Source organism: Kogia breviceps, chromosome 1 (genome assembly GCF_026419965.1).
Source record: "Kogia breviceps isolate mKogBre1 chromosome 1, mKogBre1 haplotype 1, whole genome shotgun sequence".
Taxonomy (NCBI): domain Eukaryota; kingdom Metazoa; phylum Chordata; class Mammalia; order Artiodactyla; family Physeteridae; genus Kogia; species Kogia breviceps.
The window spans coordinates 196838252-196864439 of NC_081310.1; the positions used below are offsets into that span (position 1 = coordinate 196838252).

The 26188-nt window shown below is 61.7% G+C and overlaps 1 protein-coding gene across 16 annotated transcripts in view; it reads right to left on the reverse strand.

Annotated features, from left to right (window-relative positions):
* CAMTA1 (calmodulin binding transcription activator 1) overlaps window positions 1-26188 on the reverse strand; it is an 899707-nt gene that overhangs the window by 69716 nt on the left and 803803 nt on the right. For all 16 annotated transcript variants that reach the window (XM_067018318.1, XM_067018274.1, XM_067018312.1 and 13 more), the window contains 4 exons: window positions 21308-21448; window positions 17964-19804; window positions 12256-12382; window positions 6545-6679 (listed from right to left, as the gene is read on the reverse strand). In XM_067018318.1, the coding sequence (XP_066874419.1) occupies window positions 6545-6679; window positions 12256-12382; window positions 17964-19804; window positions 21308-21448 (2244 nt within the window). The remainder of the gene's footprint in view (window positions 1-6544; window positions 6680-12255; window positions 12383-17963; window positions 19805-21307; window positions 21449-26188) is intronic.

Sequence of the window (26188 nt, forward strand, 5' to 3'; positions counted from 1 at the left end):
GAGCGGGACCTGGTGATGCAAGAAGGAACGGCCCTCGTGGAAGGAGGCAAGAGGAGAGGCCGGGAGCCAGAGGAGGACGTGCCAGAACATTTGGGGCGAGTCAAGGTGGGGGCAGAGGGGATGGAGAGAAGTAGGAGAAATGGGAGAGAGAAGGCCACTAGGGTGGTGACGGGTTTGGGGGGCTGGACGTGAGCAGGGGGTCTCAGGAATGACGCCGGGTTTTCTGGGGTGGACTTTCCACCGAGGTTGCAGGAGGTATAGGGTCGGGAGGGGGCGCGTGGCAACAACAGAACAAGTGTGAGTAACGTTTGGGACACGTTGACTTGCCCGAGAAAACCTGAGCAGCGATGTCCTGGGGCAGCTAGATGGAAGGTTCTGGATCTGAGGCACAAAGGTGGACGTATCAGTGCATCTTTACCTTTACAGACGGTAAAGAGGGTCCTGGGCGGGGCTAAGTCCTCACGGGCAGAGGGTGAGGGAGGGGCCTGGAGACAGCATCCCAGGGCCTGCCGGGTCTTTAATCCACTGGATAATTTCCAGCACCTCGGACCCCAGGCACCACCTCCTCCCCTTGTGAAGCCCCCTGACCCTAGGCTCTGAGACCCCACCCTCTTCTGTGTCCCTCCGACTCCTCCCCCGACTGCTCCTTCTCAGTCTCCAGCACCAGCTCCTCCTTCTGGAATGTTCTGTTAACGGTCAGGTAGCCTGCGCTCTCCGGGGCCTCTCTCTCCTCCCTCTGCCTCAGAACGTGACCTTATTTGGAAATAGGGTCTTGGTAGTTAGTTAGTTACAGATGTCACTAGTTTAAGATGAATTCATTGGATTGGGTGGGGCCCTAATCCAATGACCCAGCGTCCTTGTAAGAAGAGAAAACAGAGACACAGAGACACACAGAGAAGGAAGGCGCCATGTGACGACGGAGGCAGAGGCTGGAGTTACGTTGCCACCAGCCGAGGAGCGCCAAGGGTTGCCAGTGGCCCCCGGAAGCTGGAGGAGGCAAGAAGGATTCTCCCTTAGAGCCTTCAGAGGGAGCATGGCCCTGCCAGCACCAGGGCCTCTAGAACTTCCAGCCTCTAGAACTGCCAGGAAACTCATGCAACAGTCAAGGATAAGTTGGTTGATATTGACCATCGGAGGGTCTGAGCCTCCCACCTTCGCGCCTCAGGAGGAACCACCTGCGCCCCGGTGGCCGGAAGCTGCCCCCCGCGGGAGTGGCCACGTCTCCCGGAGCTCCGGGTCTTCGCCCACTGGTTTTTACTTTGCTACCTGCCCCGATAGCCAGGATGAGGACCCAGGGGCTGTCTCCTCGGCCTCTGCAGATGCTGGGCTTGCCGTCTGTCTGCAGGGCACCGTTTGTCAGTGACGCAAGGAGGCGGGTGAGGCCCAGCCGCAAGGTGACCCATCCCTGCCACCCAGATCCATTTGGTGTGGCCCCAGCCGCAAGCCGCAGGAGATCCCGTCTCCGGGAGACATCTGAGCACCAGGCCCCTTGCCTTCTGCCTAAGGAGGGCTAAGGACACCCACCCCCATCTGTAAGGATGTGGACCCCACAGAGCACAGAGACACTGTGAGGAGGGAGCCTGTGCTTCGGAGCGAGGCCCTGGCTGGGTAGCTGCAGCTCAGACCACAGGCCCTTCCTGTCACTCAGCTTCACGTCCCAAGTGCAAGACTGGCTCAAACCAGTTTCTGCCACGACCGACTTATCTCTTAGGTCCCCCGCTGTGTAAAGAAATACCCAGCCACCCATGAGTTAATCCACTGGAGCGTGCCCCAGACCCCACTCTAGGTGAGTGCCAGGAGATTCTCCGCAGTGCCCCTTCTTACTTACAGAGAAGACCCCTGCGTCCAAGCTTCTGAAGCTTCTTCAAAGTGCTCCCGGAGGCAGGAGGGCGTGGGCCCTCGGGGAACTGACTTTGCCTGTGGTTCAAGGCACTCTCCAAAGTCAAGACCATTCACTGATGCTCTAAGTCTGATCTAAAAAACTCTCCTGGAGTTTGTATTCTACCCCAGGAAACAAACCGTATTCGTTTCAGTAAACGGTGGCATTTAAAATTCACCACAACCTAACATTTGCTCCTCTCCCCACATTATCTGGTAAAAGTGAGAGACTTTGTGTCTGGCTCTGTTGACGTTCTCCCATGTGGACAGTTCATCACGGGCCCAGAGGAGGGTGACTGGCGGGCCGGCTGGGGGACCTGCAGGACGGAGGGAGCCAGGCCAGGAGGAGCCAGCAAGGTGCGCTCATCTGAAAGCCCTGGGGGGTCCTCACTGGAGGGAGGAAGCATCCAGAAGCTTCCCAGGGGCCATTCTCACAGCTGGAGTGGCCCCTCCTGCTGCCCCTGGGCTGCACCCTTGGCCTCTGGCTCAGTGTGTGGTCTCCCACTCGTGGTGGCTGGAGGCCGCTATTAGAAACCAGCCAGCAGGGGAGAGGCTGGCAGGAGCAGGGCCACATGCCAGGGACAGGCAGCTGGGAGGCCGGGGTGGGGGGTGGGGGGGGGAGGACAGAGCTAGGGACCATCCCAGCTACACATCTTCATCTATTAGCACAGAAGCGTTGGTCACAGGAGGCCAAACCAGGAGGCCAAATCTTGCTTTTCCTTCTCTCCACCTCCTTACAGGGGGCAAGGCTCCCACCTTCCCACACCTCTAACCCGGAGCCAGGCTGCCCCAGAGGCTGGCTTGCCAGATACCCTCCTCTGGCCCCGGTGAGCTGGAGGGCAGGCTGCGGGGTGGGGGGGTGGGGGGAGGTGTCCGCCCTGCCCCAAGGCTTCATATGCAGAAGCAGGCACCTGGACCATGAGATGTGCGTTCCTGCTCCCTCCCTCTGCCTGAGATTACTAGGTCCCTCCCCCACCCGAGGGTGGCGGGAGACCTGCCCAGGTGGCTGACTGGCTGAGCCCAAGAAAGCTGCATCCCTGTATCCCACCAATCCTCTCACTCAGGCAGGAGGCTCAGCTGCCCGAGAGGCAGTTGAAAATAGAGTCTAAGACTAAGCGGCTTAGTCCGGTTTGGGGAGGGGCCCAGCTGGGTGGGGGTGGGCCGGGGCCTCGGGCTGCATCAGCTGGTTGCAAGGGAGAGAACCAGGCGCCCAGAAGTTCCGCTCACCTTTCTTCCAGGGGCAGGGATCTCTTAAAGGTGTCCTAGTGCCCTTGGCCAGATGTGTGTCCCCCCCCCTCGCTCCAGAGCCACAGGCTCAGGTGGCCTGGGTTTATTCTTTTTGCAAACACAGGCCCAGGCGAGGCCGTCTAAACACACGGCACAGCCTCCCCACGCTCAGCACAGCCCTGGCTGTTTGTGTCCACAGGACCCATGGCAGGCAGAAGGGACATTTCCCCAGAGGCCCTCAGAAAACGGTCCCGGGGTAAATGGGCTGCTTGACTGCCTGTTGCCTGGAAGAGGTCCCACTGCGCCCCAAAGGCACAGCTGACCCACCCCGGACCGCTCTGGGGTCCTGATGCAAGAGGCCTGGGGAACTCTGTTCTGAATCTGGACTTCTGGGGGAAGAAATGGTGAAGCTGGTTGCTCCCGGAGTCCCTTGGCTAAAGGAAGCGTCTGTTCCACAGCCTGAGGCCCTTGCTGCTTCTCTCCCTGGGGAACTGCTTCCCATCCCTCTCGGCCTGGCTGGTGCCTGCTCAGGCTGGAGGTCTCAGTGCAAGAGTCACTTCCTCCTGGAAGCCTTCCTGAACACTGGGCTGGAGGAAGCTCTCTTGTTGTGCCCTCTGGGCACGTATTTGTCATAAGACAAACAGCTACTGTGGCCCGCAGTCTGCCAGCCTGTAGGGCCTGTGTCCTCTAGAGGTCACAGTGCAGGGGCTGGGGAGGATGGGCACGTCCCCTAAGTCTGGGAGAAGCGCTGCAGCTCCCGAGACGCAGAAGACCGTGCTCCCCCCGCCAAAGTCGTCCTGGAGCGGGTAGATGCCGACGGCAGCGCCCCCTCCTCCCTGTTCTCCCTCGTCCCCCCGTTTCCATGCTTGTCTCCGCCTGGATGGCTGTGACCAACTGAGATTTTGGGGGACACGGGGCCCCTGCGCCCGTGACCCTCCGCGGGGACGATCGCCTCCCGCCCGGCCGGGCTGTTCAGACAAAGGCTGCGCCACCGCGGCTGCCGCTGCGCGCGCGGATTCGATTCCGCGTGCCCCACCCAGCCTTTAGTCTGGCAAACAAAGCCAGTTTTTTAAACACATGAAAGCTGAAATCTCTTCCCAAACATTTCTCCCCCTCGGGGATGGAGGGAGGAGCAAAGAGCGCCCCCAGGGTGGCAAGCAGGGCGACGGGCGGGGGTGGAGTGGGGCGGACCAGGAGCGCGCGCAGCCCTGGCGGCACGTCCCCGTTCTCTCCCCTGGGCTGGGGAGGGCCGAGCCGTGCCGCAGTCCGTGGGGCGGGCGCGGGCGCAACCTGCCCAGCGCTCCGCGCAGGGCCCCTGCATTGCAGCTGCGCCGGGCGTGCAAGCGCGCGTGTGCATGCGCGTGTGTACGTCCGTGTGTGCGCCTGTGTGTGCACGCGCGCCGCCCGGCCGCCTCGTCCCACTTCGCTCGGCGCTGCTGTCCCCTCGCCCCCTCCCGTTCCACGGCCGCCCCTCCCCCTGGCCGCAGCGCGCGCACCTCCACGTCCCCGCGGCTCTAACCGAGCATTTGCCCGGCAACCTTGGGGGCGGGAGGGGCAGAGAGGGAAGGAGCTGCGGAACGCGAGAGGGGAGAGGAGAGGAAGGCTTCTGAGAGCCTGGTCGCCGCAGCCTCTTCTTCGACACACTTCTTCACTGCCAAGGCCACAGGGTTGGCCAGAGCCCGGGGGACCTCCACCCTCTGGGCTGTCCCAGCTGTCCCCTTTGCACTGGGTGGATTATGACCCTGGCGCTGCGGCTGCGGTTCCGCTCCCCTCGCCCCCACCGTTATTCTGTATCAGGCTGGTGAAATGCTGGGAAAATGATCCTTGGGTAGATAAGTCCCTTGTACTCATTTTGGGGGGACGGGGGGGGGATGGAAAAGAACCAGGAGAGGGTAGTTTTACTCTTCCACCCTGGAAACGTGGGCGTCTCACGGTTCCTCTGCCCTGCCCCCCCCTTCCCCTCCCACTATTGAAAGGATGCCTGGCCAAGCCCAAAGGGAAAGAGATTCATGGGGTCCTTCGGGGCCCCCATCTGCTCTCTGTAGGGGGGTGGCCCTGCCTCATCTCTTCCCCAACTCCTGTCATCTCTCCTGTGTATTCTGCCAGGGGCTGGGGAGATGCTTATTTCAACCGGAGGCCTGTGGAGCTCAGAGCTCCAAGCGCAGGCAGAGAGGGCTGCCGGCGAGCAGGTGTCCTGCTTGGCCGAGGACTCGGGGGCGTGCTTGTCACAAAGCAGAAGCAGTTAAGGTGGCTTCCGTTCCCCATGATCTCTATCATAGCATCCTCTCCTGCCCTCTGGGCTTCCGGGGGACGGTTGATATTTCCTGTGCTCCGAGGCAAGGCGCTGCCTGGCTAGACATGGCTTTCTGAAGGGCTCCATCTTCCAGGCAGGTCCGACACTGACTGGCCCCTGCACCCTGCAGTGCACCCTGCTGAAGTGACCTGGTCACTGAGGGAGAGCCAGGGCTCTGCAGACTTCCCTGTTCCCTTTCCCATTGGTTCTGCAAAACTGAAACCGGATTTCCTGACCGGGAACCCCTGGTCACCCTGCCCTTCTCTGTTACCTCCTGCAGGCCATCGTCACAGCACCGGCTGGCTTCAGCCTCGGCCAGGGTGGCTGGCAAGGCCAGCCTGGCGCTCCCAGGCGGCCACTGCCAGGGTGCAGATGCCTGCTGACCCAGAGCCACCTCTGGGAAGAGCTCAGAGGGTTCAGTGGCCAGGGCGGCTGCCAGGCACCCTGTCACCGCTGGGGCGGGAGCTAGGATGAGGCAGAGATTTACACACACACTGGGTGGCCCAGGAAAGCCGCCTAAGGCGTGTGCCCAAGCCCAGAGAGCCTCCAGCGACCAGCAGCAAGGGGTGGTCTGAGAGGGGAGAAGGCAAAGGGCTGCTGTGGGTGGGGGAGGGGGAGCTTAAGGAACTGACCCCCACAGAGGGCCTGGGTCAGCTTAGCTGAGACCCAACACCTTGGGCCGGCAAGGTCTCTAGCAAGGTACCCCACAGACGGGCACCTCTGCGGCTGCCCTGAAACTAAGGGCGGGCGTAAGCCATCCCTCCACCCTGTCTCGGTGCCCAGAGCAGACCATCAGCTCGGCCCCCCAGGCCAACTCTGGGGCTTCCCCTGGGCATGCCTGGGCCGGGAAGGGCAGCCTCGTGCCCCAGAGCTGTCCGGAGAGGGGCCTCTCAGCAGCTCAGGGGCTTGTCTGGCCGCTCGGACGCCCTGGCAAGCCCTGGGCCCAAGCTCACCTACTCACTCTGTCCCAGGGAAAGACCGAGATTGAGGGTGGGGACCAGCCGGTCCTCTCGAGGTGAGACTTGCACCCTAGCAGCAGAAGTTAGGAAACCTGGATGCTTCCTCCCTTTTCACACCTTGCACACAGGGTTCCCAGGTGTCCCTCTCCCTTGGGGCCTGGCAAGGTGACCCGAGCGCTGTTCTTACCATCCAGTGACAGCCAGTCATGCTGGGAGGATGGGAGTGCGGGCAGGGCCCGAGCTTTGTACTCAAACACCACTGAGTTGGAGATGATCTGATTGTTGAAGGCAACTTGTAGGGTCACAAGACCGGTGTCATGGGCTGAAAGCAAAAGAAAGAGCGGTCAGGGAGGGGGGTGGGGCATGGGCACGCTCCGGCCTCATGTACCCACCCAAGGGCCCGGAGGACCCTCTCCGCACTCTGCCCTTCGTGGATTAGCCCTGCCTGGCCTGCTCATTCCTCGAGGTCAGAATGCGGGCGGAGGGCGTTTAGGTGCAGCATTTGCTTTGGACTCCTTTGTGCTTATTTCTCTGTTCCGCCTTTTCCTGCAAGCTTGTCCTGACTCACTCAGCACGGCCTTCTGTGTATTTTCAGAAGTTCTTCTGCATCCCCCGTGAAGGCAAGAGCTTCGTCTGGGCCTGTTCCTCTGAGCCCCGTGGCGCTGGGCTGGAGGCTGGCGTAAACCTTGCGTCTCCCCCCTCACCCGACCCGACGCCTGGATGTCAAAAGCTTCCAGAAGACCGGCCCTTATGGGCCTCGTGAGATGCTCTGAGCCCGACACGGGGCTCAGTGAAAGCTATTGGTGGAGTAACGCAGGGGACATTCTCACTGTTCCCGAGAGAGGAGAGCCTCTACCCGTGGCAGAGAGACCTGCTTCATTTCTGGGGGTGAGGCTGCTTTTGAAGTCTTGGGGGCCGGTGGCTGTATGCAGGCTGCTCCGCCCCGCCGGGCCTCGGCCTCTGGTAGACAGAAGGGTTCTGTGCTCTCTGCCCTGCTTTTCTGGAACCAGCGCCCAGGGCCTCCCCAGGACAGAGTTCCAGGGAGGACGCACCCGGTGATCGCGTTACCGTTTGGGCTCTTGGTTTTCCGAAGCTTAGACTGGAGGAAGCTGTCCAAGTCAGCTGCTCCCCAGGGCAGAGGAAAGCTCTGGCTTCCCTCGGAGGTCTTCTGATGCAGCCCTCGCTGCCCACGGGAAAACCACCTCTTTGAGGCGTGGCCTCTCTCCATCCCAGGTGTGTGTGTTACGCGATGGTCCCCAGGGCAGGTCTTCGGGAAGAGTCTTGGCCCCAGAGATGACAGGTGTGTTTTTCCCCCTGTGCTTTCCACCCTGGCGTGGTCCCTCGGCTCCAGATCACAAGCGGGCTCCGTGGTGGGTGGGGTACCGCTGGAGCTCCTGTCGTGCCTCTCTGGGCAGGGGGCCCCCAGCCAAGTCCAGACCTCCCTAGGCTCTGATGGCGTCCCCAGGCAGATCTCCAAGCTCGTGGTCGCTCGCCTTCCCTGGAGATTTGCCTGGTTTACCAACAGGAGGGTAGGGCGTCAGCCAACGCCCCATCAGAGCCCACTCAGCTCTGCTCCTCTGGGCAAGTCTGCTGCCTCTCGCTGGCCCCTGGGGAGCTCAAGCCTTCCCTGTACCCGACATTCCAGCCAGAGGGTCCTGCTCACCTGCTGCTCACCTTCCACCGTCTCCTGGCACGTGTATGACCTGCTGTGACGCCGGAACGGTGGCAGATCCAAAGGCAACCCATCCTTCCCCAGAGAGACAGAGCGAAGCGGACCTGTCATAGCCTCCCGGGTCCCGGCCCAGCGGCCCAGCGCATGCAGGCCTGTCACCCAGGACATTTCCTGGACTCACTTTCCCTCCCCCGCATTCGGTCCATCAGCAGGTCCTGGGTCCGTTTACTTCTCTCCATCCTGATGGCCACCACGATACCCAAGCTGCCATCATGTCTTGCCTAGATGCCTGGACTCCTGCATTCGCCTCCTGCCCGGGGCACTCTCAGCACACCTGAGACCAACCTGTCCTGCTGGGATGGTGTTAGGGTGGGGGGCGCACTCCAAAGCCCCCACAGGAAATGAGTGGGAGTGTGTCGCCCAAGGGAGCCCTCCTCCTTAAATCGGGAAAGATTACCCCTCTGCCGCTTCCTGTGACTTTCCTGCTTCTTTCTTCCCACCTACAATCCGTTCTCCCCCACACCCAGATTCATCTTTGAAAGACATAATTTAGATCAAGCCACTCCCCACTTAAAACTAATGGCTTCCATTGCAGGTACAACCTAATCAGACTCCTTCTTATGACTTAGAAGGATGGACATGATTTGTTCTCTGCCATCTTCTCCAACCTGGCCATCTCCAACTCACCCCACCTTTATATTTCTTCAACTTACCAAACCTGTTCCTGCCTCAGGGCCTTTGCACTTCCTTTGCCCTCTGCCGGATGTTTTCCTCCCATCCTCCCCATGACCAGCTCCATCTCATCATTCAGGTTGCAGCCTGATGTCCCAGCCTGGGAGAGGATCTGTCCAAAGGAACGTCCCTTTTCCCAAGTTACCTTATCACATTACCATATTCTAGTGTTTTCTCCAGTGATCTTGGTTATTTCTTTGTTTCCTTGTTTGTTTCTTCATCTCCTACGGTAGAATGTAAGCTCTGTGAGAGCTGGGAGCCAGTCTGTCCTGATCACCTCTTCAGGCCCAGGGCCAAGGTCAGTGCCTGGCCTATTACGGCCCCTCAATACCTGTTTGTTGAGTGAATTGCTTCAGAATGCAGTGCACTTGCTCATCTCATTTTGAATTTCATCTTTTGCCTTTGGTGACTCCAAGGATTCCAGCGTGGGGCTGTCCACAAGCCCCCAAACAAAGTCTTTTGGTTGGGGGGCTTCCTCCTTCTTCTCCCAAGACCAGGTTGCCTTTCCTAAATCCCAGGTCCTCCTTCACCACTGCTTCACCCGAGCTCAGTGGCTTGCCTTGGTTTTCTCCCTCCTGACCTTGGAACACTACTGGAATCTCGCAAGAGGCAGTTAGTTCCCTTGCCTGTGTGTCTTCTGCGGCCAGTGATGGAGGGGGAGCCGCCCAGAACCACGTTCTTGGTCAGGGTCGAGTCTCCCCAGCTGTTTTGCCTGGGCATGTGCACCAGGCCGGTGGGCCGGGGGCCCCTCTTCCCATGTCATTCTAGCTCCTCAGGTGACCTGGCTTGTGCTTCCAGGCCTCTGAGCCCTTCTTTTAGGTGAGGCCAGTTTGGTCCTGGCGTCAAGTGTCCTTTCTTTAAGATCAGCTCCACATTCCCCAAGGCTTTGGGAGACCCAGGGAAGAGGTCCCTGAGCAGCCAGCATTGTCCCCCAGGGTGTGGCTGGTTTGCATGACCAGCTCCTTCCTGGACTGAGAGCTCTTTGCGGTCAAGGTTAGAGTTAGGGGCTGGGTCCACTCCAGGCGCCTGCCAGTGCCTGGCAAAGTACTTGACGAATGAAGATATGAACGAATGCAGGCAGCACCCAGTGCTGTCTTACTGAGTGACATGTTTTAGTTTGGGTCTCAAAACAAGGATGTCCTCTTTGTGGTTAGGGGTGGAACAGGGCGGGGTCCCCAGCCCACAGGCGGCCTGAGCCTCTCTGGGTCCGAGATGCAAGATGTTAGGGGAGCCTAAACCACTAGGAGGCCTAGTGACCTGGGCAGACTCTCCTGCCAGATCTGGGGACCCAGAGATGCTCTGGGACCAGGAGAACTGCCTGCTGATACCTAAACAGCCCTGGACCCCTCTCCCAACTCCCCTCCCCACAACCAGGACAGAAGGAGCAAGGCCTCACTCACGAGCAGCTTCATGAATTGAGCATGTGAGCCGGGAGCTTCCTGGACCTGCCCTCATCTCAGCCCTTTGCCCATCTGGCCGGTGGTTTTTACAGATGTAGAAATGGGGACTTAGAGACGTCAACCTCCGGGCTCAGGTCACCCGACGGTAACTGGCTGATCTGGGATGTGCATATGATGTGGCCGCTCCAGAGCCCAGGATCTGCCAGGTCCTGGCCTGAGACACCATCCAGATGGCAGGCAAAGGCCAATCTTTTTTTTTTTTTTTTTTTGGAGGGGTCAGATAACTCAGGACGGGCAAGGTCTGGGTCTTCAGCCAGGCAAGAACCAGGTACAGGAAGCGGCATCTATTTATAAGCTGGGCCAGCCTCTTTCCAGCAGCAGGTGATAAGTGGATAGTTAATAACTCGCTGCCCCTCCCCCTACCTCACCAGTGGAGGTGGGGGGCCGCATTAGCCACTCGCAGCCCCGAGCTGTGATAGGCTGACCCAGCCTGGCTGGCGTCAGGATGGCTGCGCTCCAGCCCCAGGAGGGCTGCTGGGAGGCTGGGAGCAGGGGGAGATGAGTGGGAGCCAGCCCGGCCGCTGGCGGGGGCAGGGCCAGCAGAGGAGAGGCCGCCACGGGCACCAGCCCTGGCTCCCCGGCATGTCTGCCGTGCAGAGGCCGCTGCGTTCAAGCGGAAGCTCAGTATGTGAGCCCAGCCCTGGAACAGCGGCATTCTGCTCCTGTGGGCTGCGTGGGGAGATGGAGAGAGAGAGAGAGAGAGAGAAGAACGTTCCACATCGGCTCGGGAGCCCCAGGCTAGGGGGATGGTGCTGGGGGAGGCAGACAGCTCTGGCGGGCGGCCGGAGGTTCGAGCTGCGCCACCCCAGGTGAACCAGGCCCCTGGCGCGGGCCAGCTCTACTCCTGCCCTGGGGACCCCGGCTTCTTCCCCACTTCTCTTCCCCAGCCCTGGTCCTCCACGGGGAGCGTTCTCTCTCTCTCTGCCTCTCTCCTTTCCGTAGGCTGCAGATAACACGGAGTGGGACCCTCCGCCCTCCCCACCCGCCTCCTCGTCTGCCTTTCCGTCCATCATCTGGGCCAGCTGGACGGGTCGTCCCTGGAACTAATGATGCGTGTGAGGGGCCAGTCAAGGGGTCCTCCCAGCACCAACCCAGGGAACAGAGAACATGAGCAGATTCCTTCATGGACATCCACCCGCTTTGGGGGATGTGCCAGGCACTTTTCAAGCCCTGGGGGACACGTGGTGACCAAGAAAGACACAGACCCTGTCCTCATGGAGCCAACAGGCCAGTGGGGAGGGGGTAACGGTCAGAGGTCAAGGGCAAGTTGACCAGACAGGGACACCAAGCTACGTGGTCAATGATGAGCCCGGCCCGAGTGCTAGGGAGAAGGTCAGAGCCACGGGGCGGCACGCGGGGCCTCCGGTCCCTGAAGGCGAAAGGAGATGATGTACCCGTGCCTTCTTCCGGCCGTGGGGTGGCTGGCGTCACCAAACTCTCCAAGGAGGTTGTGTGGGTTATTCTCAGTTTGACGGCCCCTCCCCTGCGGTCTTCTGGGTCTTCTCCATCCCTCTCTGACCCGCTCTGTGCCGCAGCGGACTGGCCCCATGGACCGCATGGCCTGGGCCCCCTTGTTCTCGTGACTTCTGTGTGGCTTCAGCTGTGCGAGGCATGGGCGGTGGGGAGAGAGGGCGGCCTTGTGGCCCCGACCCCGGACGCAGCTCCTTTCGGGGCCCTTCCGCCCGCCTGGCTCTCACCAGCTCCTGTAACCCTTCAGGTGGAGGGTGATTAGAGCTTCCTGCTGTGACCGGTCCTGGGTGTGTCACCCTGGCTCACGGGTTGTCTAAGCAGTCCTCCATCAGGCTCTCTTCAAAACCCAGCTGAGCTCACCTGTGTCCCTATCTATCATGCTAAGGGGTCCATGAGTCCAGAACGGATGCCATTATGATAGCTGATCCGGGACCCACGGCTTCACCGCGGAGGAGAGCGAGGCCCAGAGTAATGACGCAACCTGCCCCAGGTCACGCCCTCCAGGCCGACTGGGAGTCCCGCGCTCGGGGCCCCCGCCGCCTCCGCCGGGAGGCGGCCTCTCACCTGGGCAGTAGCAGCGGAGTACCCCAGGCTGAATCAAGGACGCAGGCACTGAGATCTGGTCGAACAGGCAGCTGTAATCATGGCTGGCTTCTTGCCACGGGCCTGTGATGAGAACCTTCACTCCTCCCTGGAGGGAACAGAGAGCAGCGGGGGGGCGGGGGTCAGGCCCAGAGGGAGGCATGAGGGACACAGGCCCCGTGGCTGCACCCCCAGCCCGTGTGCTTGTGGAAAATGCAGACTGCCGATTCCCGTAAGCCCTCCTTTTGAGAACCACTGTTTCAGGACCGCGGCAGGAAGAAGGGCCCCAGCCCCCCTCCCCCGGCTCTCAGGGGCCCCCAGGTGCTCCTTGCCTTCCTCAGCTGGCACCCAGCACGGGGCCCAACGGTTCGGATCCCTGACCCCCTCCTGGAAGTGGAACTTTCAGCTCCGGGCAGAAGGGAGCACAGAGTTTTTCAAGCCTTTCCCCACAGGATGCACCTGAGAACTGGCCGGGGTGGGGGCGGGGAACCGCTGAGAGGCAGCGGAGGGGAGGGGCTTTCTCTGCCATTTGCTCGTGGACAGATTGTGTGAACTCTGAGCTACGGAAATGGGCTCGAGCATCTTAGTGGCCTCCGGGGACTGGACGTTCTGGCGGGGAGATGAGGGGAGGCCCGGGATGCCCAGGGTGTGGTGGGGATAGCCAGCGGAGGAGGCAGCGAGGCGGGGCTGGATGAAGAAGGTGGTGAGAAAGAAAGCGGAACAGAAGATTGGAAGGAAGGCTCCGAGTTGGAGGGGCTCAGAGGTTGCCATGGTGGCCAGACGGCCCCCTCACTGTGTACAGACACAGTACACGCAGGCACTTAAGTGCCTGCTGGCAGGCTGGCTGGGCTGCAGCTGCTCCCACGGGGCGAGAGCGGGGCGGTGGGGGGCAAGGGGGATGCAGGAGTGGGGCTCAGATGACCTCGCTCAGCTCAAGGGGAGAGGGCCCTGCCCCCAAGGATCCCGGAGGCGCCCGGGCGCAGGACAGCACCCGAAGGGTACACGCGCTCCCTGACCTCTGACTGGAATCAGCCAGGGCTGCCACAGAGCAAGGAGGGTGGCCTTACGTCTCGGTGCGCCCCACCCCCCGGGCAGTCCTGTCTATTGTCCGAGCTTAGTGATTAATAGCAGCCTGTCCTGCCTGATGTGGGCAAGGAGGTGTAGGTGCCCTACTCAGAGCTCAGACAGCGGAGGGGAAGGCCGGGTAACTGAGTCAGGGAGGCCCGCCCTGGGGGTGCGGAGGGTGGGCTGGCTGTCCTCTGGCTCTCCGGTCCTCCTCCGCGGGCTGCAGCCTTCTCTCCCTGCAGGGGACCAAGCTCTGCCCAGGACACGGTGGAGAGCACCACCTAGTGTCCAGGCAGGAGAAGGTCGAGCAGCACGCCTCCTGGAGACTGGCGGGGGGTGGGGGGGGTGGGGGTCTGAGGAGTGCGGCCGGAGGCCCTCCTTCCCCCACTTCTCCAGGCCAGAGAGGCCAGACCCTAGTCTTCCCGCTGCTCCTAATGCCAGCGAGACATTCTCTCCTGCTCAGTCACCCGTTCTTGGGTGACCTGTCCTTGGCACTGGCCCATCCGTGCTCTGGAGGGACCCCGGCCTCGACACAGGACTGACGATCGAGGCTCCGCACAACGTCCCCGGAAGCAGACCTGACCCAGGGCTGGCCTTGGACATCAGCAGTAGGAAGGGGTGTTTCCAGGGATGAGGTGGAAGTGGGCCCCTCAGAGCCCAGCACAGAAGGGAGCTTCCCCTATGGAAGGGGCTCTCCCAGACTGGAAGGCCTTCCGCCTGTGCTCTTGGATGGGTCTTCCTTCCCCTGCCTGGAATGGCTGGAGAAGTCATCTTACTGCTAGACAATCGAAGTTTGGAGGGTAGCAGACAGAGCTCAGGACCAGGAGCCAAAGGCAGGAGGCCTGCCTCTGCCCCTCGTAGCTGTGTGTCCTCAGGCAAGTGGCCCAACCTCTCTGGGTGGCATTTGAACTTTAGGGACCCTCTGGCCTTGACATTCTTTGGTTCTGATATATGGCTCCACAGAGAGATTTGGAGTTCTGTTGGAGTGGTGGGGCTGGAGCCAGCATCCTTGGGCCCACAGACTGGGAGTGGGTTCCTGGCTGGGAGATGTACCATATGGCACAGGTAGAACCTGACTTTGGGATGCCTGGGGGCACCAGAGGCCAGCTCAGGGCACGATCCACCCCGGATCCTGGGTAATGGGAGAGCAGTGTCTTCAAAAGGCCACAGACAGTTACTCTGTGAGAAAAAAAGAAAGAAAGAAAGAAAAAAAAAACCCAGTAACCCCAATCAATAGCTGCTAGCATGAAGCCAGGGCTGCTGTGAAGAACAAAGGACTGCAGAAATTACTGGAGAACATCAGGACCTTCTCCATGGAAACTGCTGCGGGAGGGGCTCAGCATCCATCAGTTCAGGAGATGGTTTCCATGGCGACATCGGCCTGGCTGTGCTGAATCGCTGTGATGCGGGCACCTGACAGCTCTAATTGCAGCCTCCTGTGCCTGGTGCAGCAGGAGTGTCCGTGGAGGGAGATGACGCAGAAGCGTTTGGGGGAGGAGAGGCAGCAACACATGCTATCTGAGGTCTCTGTGCCCTGGGAGCCCTGAGTAAAAGACCTGGATTTCTGATGCCCCTAGGCGGATCCTGGGGGCCCAGGGGCACCTCCAGCATATGTGTGTGTGTGTGTGTGTGTGTGTGTCTGTGTGTCTGTGTGTGTGTGCGTGTGTGCAGGTGAAGAGGCAGACAGAGCAGAGGGGAAGCAGGAGGCACCTGTGGTGGGGGAGGGACGCTCAAGAAGAGACAGCAAGATGGCCCTGGCCTTAGCATCCCTGCGAAATGAGTGTCTGGGCAGCCTCGAATTTTAGAGCTGGGTGAGGGTGCTGAGCGACTGGCTAGATCCGGGCTCCTGACACAGGTGGCAGGCAGGCTTCGTCCCAGCAGAGAAGGGGAGAGGGCGAAGGGTACCATATGCCAGCCAGTGGGGGCGGTGCTATGAGGAGAGAGGAAGGATGGGGGAGAAGATGCCATCTCCCTCCGGCAGGAGAACCCAGGGGGGGCGGCCCCTGCTGCTGGACTGGGTGGGGGAGGACGGCGGGGAGGAAGTGGCCGGCAGAGCCGCTGGGGCCTCAACAGAGGCCTCTCGGAGCGGCCACGTTGGGCTCCAAAGGGCCCAGCTGGTGGCATCTGCGCATTTCCCAAATCAGATTGAATTTGAGCTGCTTTTGTTTCTGGGTAGCTGGAAGCATCACCGAGAGCTTCTGGAAAAGCGGGGCTGGCCGCTCCCTCTGCGAGGTGCCCGGGCCATCTTTCCTTTCTCGTTCCCATGCCGCCCTCGCGTGGCGAGCTGCTGAACTGACTTTCCCCGAGGTACAGGTTAGGGATCTGCAGACCGGTGCTCGGATACAGGACAGAGAGGGCCAGGCCTGCCAAGAGCCCCTGACCGGTGCCGGCAGGTGCCAGGGGCTGGAAGGAGGGCCTGGACCCGCCCAGGGATGTGGAATCAGCTCACAGGTTGAGTCCAGGGATCAAAAGCTCCTCCCCCCGCAGGACGCGGGCACCGGGGTGCCTCAGAGCATCCTGAGGAAGGACCAAACCTCCAAGGTCGGAGGACTCGGAGGGCCCTGAGGCCACCCCTGCTCGGCCACTTACAGATCAGGACGCTGAGGCCCGGGAGGCAGTGTGCCCTGACTCCCAGCTCTGACCTCCTTGAACCCCAGTCCCAGGCCTCCCTCCCAGCCCCTCTGAATTGCTTTCTTAATCCCCGTGGGGAGCCAGCTGCTGGGCTGAGCTGACCTTTCACCCCAGGGGATGGGGTCACAGAGAGCCACACCAAGAGGAAACTGAGTCAGTCTTCTGGAGTCTTGGGGGTCCGTGGGGGTAGGGGGAGTCCCTGGAGGTGGGTGGGAGGGGCAGGGCTGCTGGAGCCCTTCGCTCAGCCCTGACAACCCAGTGAGGAAGGCGCTAGCATCGCCCCAATCTTAGAGACGGGAGAGGCAGCGACCTTGCCCAAAGTCACCGCCGGCTAGTAAAGCGGGGGCAGGATTTGAATCCAGACTGTCCAGCCCCGGCCCCGTGCTCCTCACACGTCGGGCAGCCACCTCTGGACCCCTGAGCTGCGATGAGCCCACTGCCCGAGGGCGCGGTGCACGGGCAGAGCTGCTCTTACACCTGCTGTATCTCCGGGCTGCTCCTGTCCCAAGGGGGGCCACTACCTGGCCTGACGTGGCATCTGAGAGCCGGGGGCATTCACACACCGCGAGCAGCCCCTTTGCCATGGCCGAGGCAGGGGGACACGGGAAGGAGGACGGTGGGCCGTGAGCCGCGATGGCCACGGAGTCATAACCAATCACATGACAATAAACTATTGATTACTTACGACGGGCCAAAGACTTTACCAAGAGGCAAGTACTATCATCGCCCCCACTTGACAGGTGAGCAAACTGAGTCACGGGGAGGGGAAATCACGGCAGAGCCGGGACTGAGCCCCGGGGGTGCCGCCTGAGACGGGCCCTGCACCCTGGGCCTCAGGGTGCCCTCCACCAGGGCCCGGGGGAGGCTGGAAAGCCGACACGGGCTCGCAGAAATGCTGCGCTTCTCAGGGAACGCCGGTAACCCTGTCCCAACTCGGCCGTCGTCCTGGGAGCCCCTGCCAGCGCCTGGGGCTGGGACGTGCTCGGGTTTAGCCAGCATCCCTGCTCGGCCCACGTCGGAAGACCCTGTGCGGGGGTTCGCATCACTGCCTCGAGGTGCCCCGTGAGCTTCGGGGCTTCTCAGGAGCGCCCCTGCCTTGGTGCTCGGGGCAGCTGCCCCTGCCCTAAGTGTCTAGGGAAGGTGGCAGTGGAGCCAAGGGAGCCGTGGGCAGCCACCTGCCAGGGGAGAAAGTGCCCGTCTGGGCCCCAATATGCTGCAGGCGGACTGGGAGGGGTCCGGGAGCGTGTCCTACTGGGCAGCAGGAGGTTAGGTAACTCTCGGGCCACTCTGTCCCCTTCCTGCGCCATTCTACTTCAGAGGAAAAGCAAAGGTTCCTTCCTTAAGCACCTGGGCCACTGTGGCAAGACCTGGGTCGTCCTGCGGTCCTGGGCTTTGGAGCAGTGATTCTCAACGTCACATCTCAGCCCCCCCTGGAGGTGAGACAGACTGTGGGGTGGGGGGATGTCTTTGATTTTGTAGAGGCTGTGGATATACCACCCAAATCTCACAGATGACTCTTTGGAAGCTGTACCCTCCCTCTCAATTGCATGGGGATTTGTTTTTGCTTTGTTTTCTGAAACCAGTCAAAAGCAATGGATACAGAGGGTCTATAGTGGTGATTTCCACATTTTTTTCCAGCAGCCCTAGGAGGCTTTTTCGGAAAAAAAAAAAAAAAAAGGCAAAGCAAAACATAGGTGGAATCTTAAGACATCAGCCAGGTGAGAGCGGTGACAGCAAACATTGCTCTGGCCGAGTTGGGAGGGCCACCTGGCCTCCGAGGAGACCCCTGATTTTAAAGCTACTTGCTCCCGTGAGGACTGAGAACCCCGCTTGAGAGAGCTGGGGGTATTTCGAGCACCATGGGGACGGGGGCGGGGGGGGCAGGGGACAACTGCAGGGTCCAGGGCAGCCACACGTAAACGAGCATCCCTCGCTGGGTGCTGGCGGGCGGGCAGGTGAGGCTGGCGCGGGAGGCTACGGCGGTGACAGCTTACCTCCGGGTAAGACCACTCTGGGGAGTAGTCGGTCACCATGAACACGCGTCCGCTCTGCTGCAGCAGCCCCAGGGCGCCCGGGGCGGAGGCGGCCGAGACTACCTCGGCCACGTGCATGTAGGCCATGGCGCCGGCCCCGCCCTCGGCGCCGCTCAGCTGCAGGCCCCCCTGCTGGGGGCTGCAGCAGGGGAGGCACATCTCTGCCTGGGTGAAGGGGGCCCGGGCCCCGTCCTCTGCCTGCGAGAGCGCTGCGCCGTCCCCCGACACCAGCTGGTGTCCGTAGATGGTGCCGCTGCCCCCTTCCACGGAGATGAAGTCGTTGATCAGGTCGGAGAACTGGCTGCCGAAGGAGATGTCGAAGTGGTCCAGGCTGAGCTCCATGTTGGAGGCGTGGCCCAGGGCGGGCTGGGCCACGGGGTAGAGTCCCTGCACCACGTTGCCCGGCAGGAGGGGGACGCCGCCGGCGCTGCGGATCACCCCGGTGGGCTCGGGCTGCAGGCAGTGCTCGGAGCTACAGGCCTGCAGCTCCCCGGACTTGATCAGGCCCTCGGCCCCTTCGGCCACCTGCGAGGTCTCCATGGTGACCTCCCCTTCCGCCGCCATGGCCTGGAAATTGGCCTGAAACTGCATGAGGTGGAGGGAGGAAGTGGACTCAATCCGTGCCTCCACGTGGCCGCTGCAGGAGCTGGTCTGTGGCGACGCCTCCGTTTTCACCGTGGGCATCACAAAGGCGCCCGCGGAGTCACCCAGGCTGCTGTGGGCGCTCTGCTCGGCGGGGAGGGGCTTGCCGGCGTCCTGCAGGAAGAAGCTCGGGGAAGGGGTCTGGTGGGCGTGGGGGCCCGTCCGGCTGAAGCTGGGCGTGTAGTCCTTGTTGGGCTCGATCGCGCTGAAATCCATCTGTTCCAGGGTGGTGCTGGGGCTCAGGCCGCCGCCCGACGGCAGGAGGCTGCAGCCCGCGCTCAGGCTGAGCGAGCTGGAGGCCGCGGCCGCCGCGGACGAGGAGTAGGCCTCTTTGGCCATTTGCTGCTCGAAGGAAGTGTCCTCGGTCTTAATCTCCTTGGTCAGGACGGTGGTGAAGCTGAAGCCCCTCTCCACGGGTGGCGAGTGCCGGACGTTGGCGCTGACCATGTCGGCTTTCAGGCCTCCGCCCCCGTACGTCTGGCCCTGCTTTGGGTTATTGAGGAAACAGTCGGGGTCAAAGTTCATGGTGGTTTCTGGAATCTTCCGGCCCCCGTCGAGGGTGGTGGAGAGGACGAGCTCTTCGGACACGTTGGCGGGCAGCATGGACAGGCTCTCCGAGCTGCCCGTGGTAGGGAAGGCGAACTTGTGGCCGTCGGAACTCACGGCCAGCACGAGGCCCTGAGAGGCGTCGGGCGACAGGAGGTGTTGGTTGGGGCCTGCGGTGGGGGACATGGTGTACACGGCCTCGTTGGTGACCTCGGACATGAACACCGTGGCGCTCTGGGACAAGCTCCCCATCACGGAGGCCACCGCCATGCTGGACACGCCCGTGACCACGGGGCTGTCCGCCATGTCCGGGTCGCTGTTGAGCCCGCTGCTGATGGACACGGGGGAGCTCTGGGTGGTGTCGGGGACCTCCACCTGGTTGGTGGAGGAGACCTCGGTGCTGTTTTGGTGCAGCAGAACCGGCTTGGCCACCTTGCCGTTCCTCTTGTCGCGGCTCAAGCCCTTGCCGTGGCTGTGCTCCTGCTTGCCCTCGGACACGTCGTTGTGTTGCACCTCCGCGTGGCCCCCGTAACCCCCCGTCCGCGGCTCCACCTTCGGCGAGATGATGCGGTGTTTGGCACTGTTACACTTGTGGTGCACGCTGCTGCCTGCTCCTGCGGAGATCAGAAGCGCAACACGCCGCACGCACGCACGCACGCACGCACACACACACACACACGCGCAGAGTGTCAGAGCTATAGGACCACAGTGGGCCCCGTCCCTGAGCGCTGGGGTCTGGCAGAGCCCACCCAGCCTGGGAGTCCAGGCTGGCCCTGGCCCCTCGGGGCTGCCGTGGGACAGACACTCAGGGACTCAGGGACTCAGGCCCTCTTACCCCACCCCGGGTTCTCAGGTGCCCTATGTAACCACCCTCCGGACTGGGGGGCTCTGTCCCTGATGTTCTTTTCAAATAGTGATCGAAGAGCCCCAGTGCACAGGAGGCGGGGAAGGAGAGGCTGGGGAGAATGTCGTACTCCAGGAGAATCCTTCCCACCTTCCGAGGCGTACTCACTTACTGGAATGGCTCAGTCTGGGATGGTGGCCGGGGCCTTCTCCCCTCCCCTGAAATTTTCATGCCTGTTCAGGCCACAGTGTCCCAGGAAGCCCCTCTGGGACTGAAAGCCGGTGGTTGATGGTAGGGGGCTGGGGGGGGTGTGCAGTGGGTAGAGAGCAATGTACTCTCCCTGGACTAGCTCTTAGGCCCCAGGACCAAAGAGGGTTCTAGACTTTATTCCAGAGGCAGAAAGGTATTTGGGGCCACCCCCCACCCCTACTCCATTTAGCTAGCCCGGGCCTATCCTTGGCTCTTTGTGGGATGAAATCCTTCTAAAGACCTGAGCAAGGACCCAGCCCCAGCCCCCAGCTCAGTGGCAGAGAAGCAAGAACCGCAGGCTCTGAGCGTTTCTGAGCCAGTTGCACTCAGGGTTCCGCCCCCAGGCCTCCCCTCCTGCATAATTTTCATTCCATCTGATAAGGGTGGCTCTGCTTCTGATAAAAGGGTGAATTCTCCCCTGATCCAGTTACAGACTCACCAAGATCCCTAAATATGTGACGACTTCGCAGAGAAGTGACATGACCCTCTAATGGAAATAGCTAATTAAGGCAGCGAGGGAGTGAAGAACCACATTTCCAAGAGCAAATACCATCATCGGAAACACAGACACATCGGGACAGAGGATGTGGGACGCTTTACATTCTTGGAGGAGAGGAGGTGAAAGCAAGAGGTTTAGCTTGAGTGGCCCCACTGGCTCAGGGCTGATCTCCCAGAAAAGCCAGTGTCGGCCCGGGGACCTGGGCTCCTGCTGCAGACGGCCGAGAGCCCAGGGCCCGGAGGGCACCTGCTACGGGTGGATGCGGACAGAGACCCAACCCTGTGCACCCCTGACTCTGCGGCCCACGTTCCTGGAGGGCGCTGCCTCTCGGGAAGCGGCTCTCTCCCGCCCAAAGTGGGCTGCCCTCCAGCGCCGCCAGCCCTGCCGGGAAGGACGAGGGAGAGTGGCCCTGGGTGCTGTGCTGCGGCCTGGCTCCTGGCTGACCGCTCTCCCCTGTGGCCATCACACCCGCTGCCTGGCAGCGCGCCCTCTGCCCACGTGCCCGCCGGGGGCCACCCCGCTCACCCAGGCTGCCAGTGCAGAGGCAGTTGTGGGTCCGCGGCTGTGGCTTGGTCTGGTGGCTGTCAAGGATCTGCTGTACCAGCTGCTCCACCGAGAAGCCCGAGCTGCTGTTCCCGTTGCTGCAGGCCCACTTGATGCCGTGGACTGTGGGGAGAGAGGTGGGGCGGTCAGAGGCCACGGCTGCGGGGGGAGATGCCGCCGGGGCCGGGACCTGGGCCCGCCCTGAGCGCGGCCCCCTCCCTGCTGGGACGCTGGCTCCAGGCACCATGACGTGATGGCCGTAAGGAGTGGAGGAGCAAGAGGGGAGGGTAGAGGAGGGAGGACCAGGCTGCCCCGCCAGGCCCCGCTCCCCTGGGCACCTCTGTGCTCGCCCTCTGCCTCCCGTCCTTCTTTCCTGTGGTGCATGGCGGGGTTTTTGGGGGGGGGCAGTGGACGGCCCAGGGAGTTGCTTTTTTTCCCCGCAAAGACCAAGTGCATCGGGTGGCTCTTCAAGGGGTCCCGGAGCGGAGGGGACAGAGAGCGAGGATGCGGAAGCAGAGGTGCCGGAGGCTGAGGGACCTCCGCAGACCGCAGGTCGTGGAGGTATGGAGATGTGGTGGAGGCTGGCGAGAAAGGCTCCCACCCCGGCGGGCGGCGGCGGGGGAGGACTTCAGCCTCCTGCTCTCATCAGACTTCCCGGCCTCGAGGGGTGGCAGCCTTGGCACAGTGGCTGCCCACGGACGGCCCGCCACCCGGACGGCCGCCCTGGGGTTTTGGCTCCTCCCTCCTCAACCCTGGACCCCTGCTGTCCCTGGTGTTGGAGTGGGGCACCCAGCATGACTGAGGGTGGGCTCCCCACCTGCCTGGCAGGATGGGGCTGCAAGTCTAAAATAACCGGCTCGCCCGGCTGGGTGCGTGGAGTGACTGAGTTTCACGCCCGCTTGCCCTGCTGTGTTCTCTCCACTGGAGCAGACCTGGCTGAGAGGCGGGGGGGGGTGGTGCTGAGCCTGGGGGGCCTCTCTGGTGGCTCTGGGGGGCCGGGTCCAGAGGCAGTGAATCCACAGCCCCGGGGCTGGAGCTGGCGCCTGGGGCTTCAGGAGGGACCCAGGTCCCTATGAAGGGGGCGGATGGTGGGAGCTGGTGGTCTGAGAGGAGGAGCAGGGCATCAGGGCACAGGGTCAGGTTAGAGGGAGGCCAGGGGCTCTGCCAGTGCAACAACAATTTGCTTTCTCCTGATCTCACGTGGACTCCATGGGAAGAACTGTCACAACTCGCAGAGCCTGCCTGTGCTCTGTGAGGGTCACAAGGAGACACACGGGGAGAGCCTACACAGCGGGTAGGAGCTGGGTTGCATTCAGATGTGGATCGGAGTCCAGGTTTTGTTCTGTACTTGCTGTGTGAATTGGGCCAAGTCACTACACCCCTCTGAGCCTCAGTTTCCTCATCTGCAGAATGGGAATACAAGAGTATCTGCCTCACAGGGTGGCCCGGAGGAAACCCAACCTCCTGCCTGGCACTCTGTGTGGACCCCGCCAAGAGTAGCTGTTGTCATAACCGTTAATGTTGGTGGCGGCAACGACCGCGACACACACACCACGTGCGCGATGCTGGCCTCGCCCTGCAGCTCGGCCGCTGCTTCGGGAACAGGCCCGGGGAAGGCGGCTTCTTGCTGTGAAACGCACAGACGGCTCAGCCTCGGAACGCTGCAGGGAGAGCTCCACGGCGCCGTCCGTCTCACGCCTCTGCGCCGCGTCGGCGCCTTCCTGTAGAACTTCCGTGGTTTTTCAAAGAAAACCCCGGTGTGAGGCTCGTGATCTGCTGGGAACCCCCCAGGCCGCCGCCTTCCTTCTCCGTGCACCCGCCCAGGCGTTCGCCCAGGATCCCCGCCTCCGCTCCATTCTGGTGAGGCTCCGGCCCCTCGGGACGTCTTCTGGCCTCTGCTGCTCATTTCTTCCAAAGCGCTGGGGCCCTAGCCCTGCTCCCGGTGGTCCTGAACTCCGGCGGGTCATTGAGAGGGGACGGTGACCGAGTGGCTTCCGCCTCGAGCTAGCTCCGCTGCCTGGATTTGGAGTCGTGGGCGCCTGTTTGGAGCCCTGTGGGATGTGCACGCCCAGGGGGTGGGGGTTTGCGGCCCACCTTTCTGCAGGTGGACGGCGCCTCCCCTTGGGATCCCCCGGGAAAATCTCCGGCAGCCCCAGGAAGCTTGCACGCCCGCTGGCTCCGGCCCACCTCCTGTCTCGCAGCTGGAAGGGACAGCCCAAGCCAGGGGTTTGCAAACCTCATCATAGCTGTGGAGCACTTTTCGCAAATAAACCTCTACCTGGAAATCCAATATGGAAAACAGAGCACGGCAGAAGGGGCCTGGCCCAGGCAGGACTTAGGGGTCAGGGCGTGTCCTCACACCTGGGCCCCGCTTGGCTGAGGACCTTTTCCAGAATCCTCGCTTTATAGATGAGAAAACAGAGGCTGAGGGTGGGGGCCAGAAGGCAGGACTCACACCGCTGTACACAGATGTCCTGTCCCAGCTGTCCACCCCCCGCCCCAGCCCAGAGGTTCTGCAGGGGTGGCCAGACTTTTCTTTAAAGGTCCGCACGAGCTCCTCGCAAGCAGTCAGCATGGCAAACACGGGGCTCTGTCTTAAGCCGAGTCTGCAGATTCTGCAAGTCTGAGACCAGAAGCATCTCCAGAGCTCATCACGGGCGCTTCTACCTGTGGAGGACTTGGAGCAGGGGCTCTTTGCCAAGCCAGGCCAGGTGTTCTCAGGGAACCCTCTCCCGGCCCACCCGAGACTGAACTTGAATCTCTGGAGACGTCAGCTAGGCTCAGGCAGCCCCACCTCTGGCTTCCGGCTGCAGGACCCCATCCCACCCAAAGGTCTGGGGTGCTGGAGTTGGGTGGACTCGCTAACCCCCGGACTGCCAGTCGCCTCTGCTGGAACGTTCTGGCATTTTGGACCAGGCCCCGCCCTGTGCTGACAACTGGCGCTCAGACCGGCCTCCTCCAGCCCCCGTGTGGGCGCAGCTCCCGCGTTCTTCCTGCTTCTTGTTCGTCTCCTCATGTAGTGAAGGTTATAAAATGAAAACCCAGTGAAGGGTGACAGATTGCAGGCAGAGAATTTCTGGATGCTTAATGCAAATTACCTACTGTCTTAGCACATCCAGTATGCAAATTGCCTCCCTCCCCCTCTGGTGGGGGGAGAGGAGAGGAGCCCCCTCCTCGGAGGTGGTGAGCTGTTAGTACCGGAATATCAAATACTATCAAGGCGGCTTTTAACATGTCATGCTCCGCTTCCCGACACGTAATGAATCAACGGGAAAGGAGACTTCTATTGGGAAAAGCGTGCTTTATGGAAGGAAGGTTGATACACACGCACGCTGGCCCCCTGCCCCCCCACTGCCTCTCCTCCTTCGTAAAAGCAGCTAAAGGGAAACCCATTCAAGGTACAGTTGGTGAAATGTAAGGTCACGAACTGGGGCGGAGGGCACAGAAAGAGACAAGGGAATACCCCCCCGCTCCCCCCGCCCAGATCACCTCTCTGTGGCTCTGGGCCACATCGTCCCCTCTGCTCTCTGAGTCTCGGTGGAGGGCTCCTCAGCCCCAGGCCACAGTCGGCCGCCTGGGGGTGGGGGTGGCCTGAGCGTTCCCTGCCGAATCCCTGGCCGGGGAGCCTCCAAAGCCCCCCATGCAGGAGGTCTGGACGGTGCTCCCGGGCTGCTCAGGTGATGGAGGGGGGGCCTGTCCTGTGTGCCCAGGAAGGCTGGGGCAAGGAAGGTGCCCGAGAGGGAGAGGGCGGGCGTGGGTGACTCCTCACAGGCCTGCACAAGACAGGAGTGGCCAGAGGGCCACGCTGGCCGGAGGAAAGTGGGGTGCTGCAGGGTACGTCTGCGGCTCCACCCACAGTCCTGCTGCTGCCGAGGGACCCCCACACCTGGGCCCGACGCTGGCTCTGCCAGGCGGAGTGCAGCAGGCCCCGTGGGAGGACTGGTCTGCAAGCCGACGGTGCTGCCGTGGCCTGAACGGGACGCTCACCCTAACGACCTCCCGGAGCTGGGCGGCCGGGCTATAACTCTAATCTGAATAATCAAAAGGAATGGGTGACAACAGCATATGGGCCCACGCTTTGGAGAGCATCTTCTGATGAGCAGTTCACCCAAGAGGCAGCCAGCCGCTGAGAAGAGTGTAACTGAGATCTGGAGGAGGGGGCTGGGGAAGGTTTGGGGGTGAATCCCCCACCCCACCCCTGCCTGGGGCCAGCTGCCAGCTGAGGGCCACTTGGCTTATGCCTGCTCCATCCCAGCCTTGTGGGGGAGGTTGTAGGTGGAGAGCTTTGGCCAGGTAGGCTTAACTTGACCCCAGGTTGAGCTGCCCTGTCACTCTGTTATGGACAGAATTGTGTACCCCCCAAAAATTCTTAGGTTGAAACCCTATCCTCCAATTTGAGTATATTTGGAGATAGGGCCTTTTGGAAGATAATTAAGGTTAAATGAGGTCCTAAGGGTGGGTCCTAATCCAACAGAACTGGTGTCCTTATAAGAAGAGGAAGAGACACCAGGGGCGAGCACACGGAGGAAAGGTCATGTGAGGACACAGCGAGAAGGCGGCCGTCTGCAAGCCAAGGGGAGAGGCCTCAACAGAAACCACCCCTGCCCACATCTTGATCTTGAACTTCCAGCCTCCAGAACTGTGAGAAGTAAATTCCTATGGCTTAAGCAGCTCAATCTGTGGTGTTTCTGTTATGGGAGCCCCAGCTGACATCAGGGTTCAGGCCTGAGCCCTACATGCCCCTGGGAGAGACCCACCCTGCCCTTGTGCTGCACACGTTGGGTGTGTATGTTTGAGGGGCACTGAGATCTTTCCAGAATGCCTCCTTTTGAAACCGAGCAGGACCCTGTGGGGCCCCTGGGC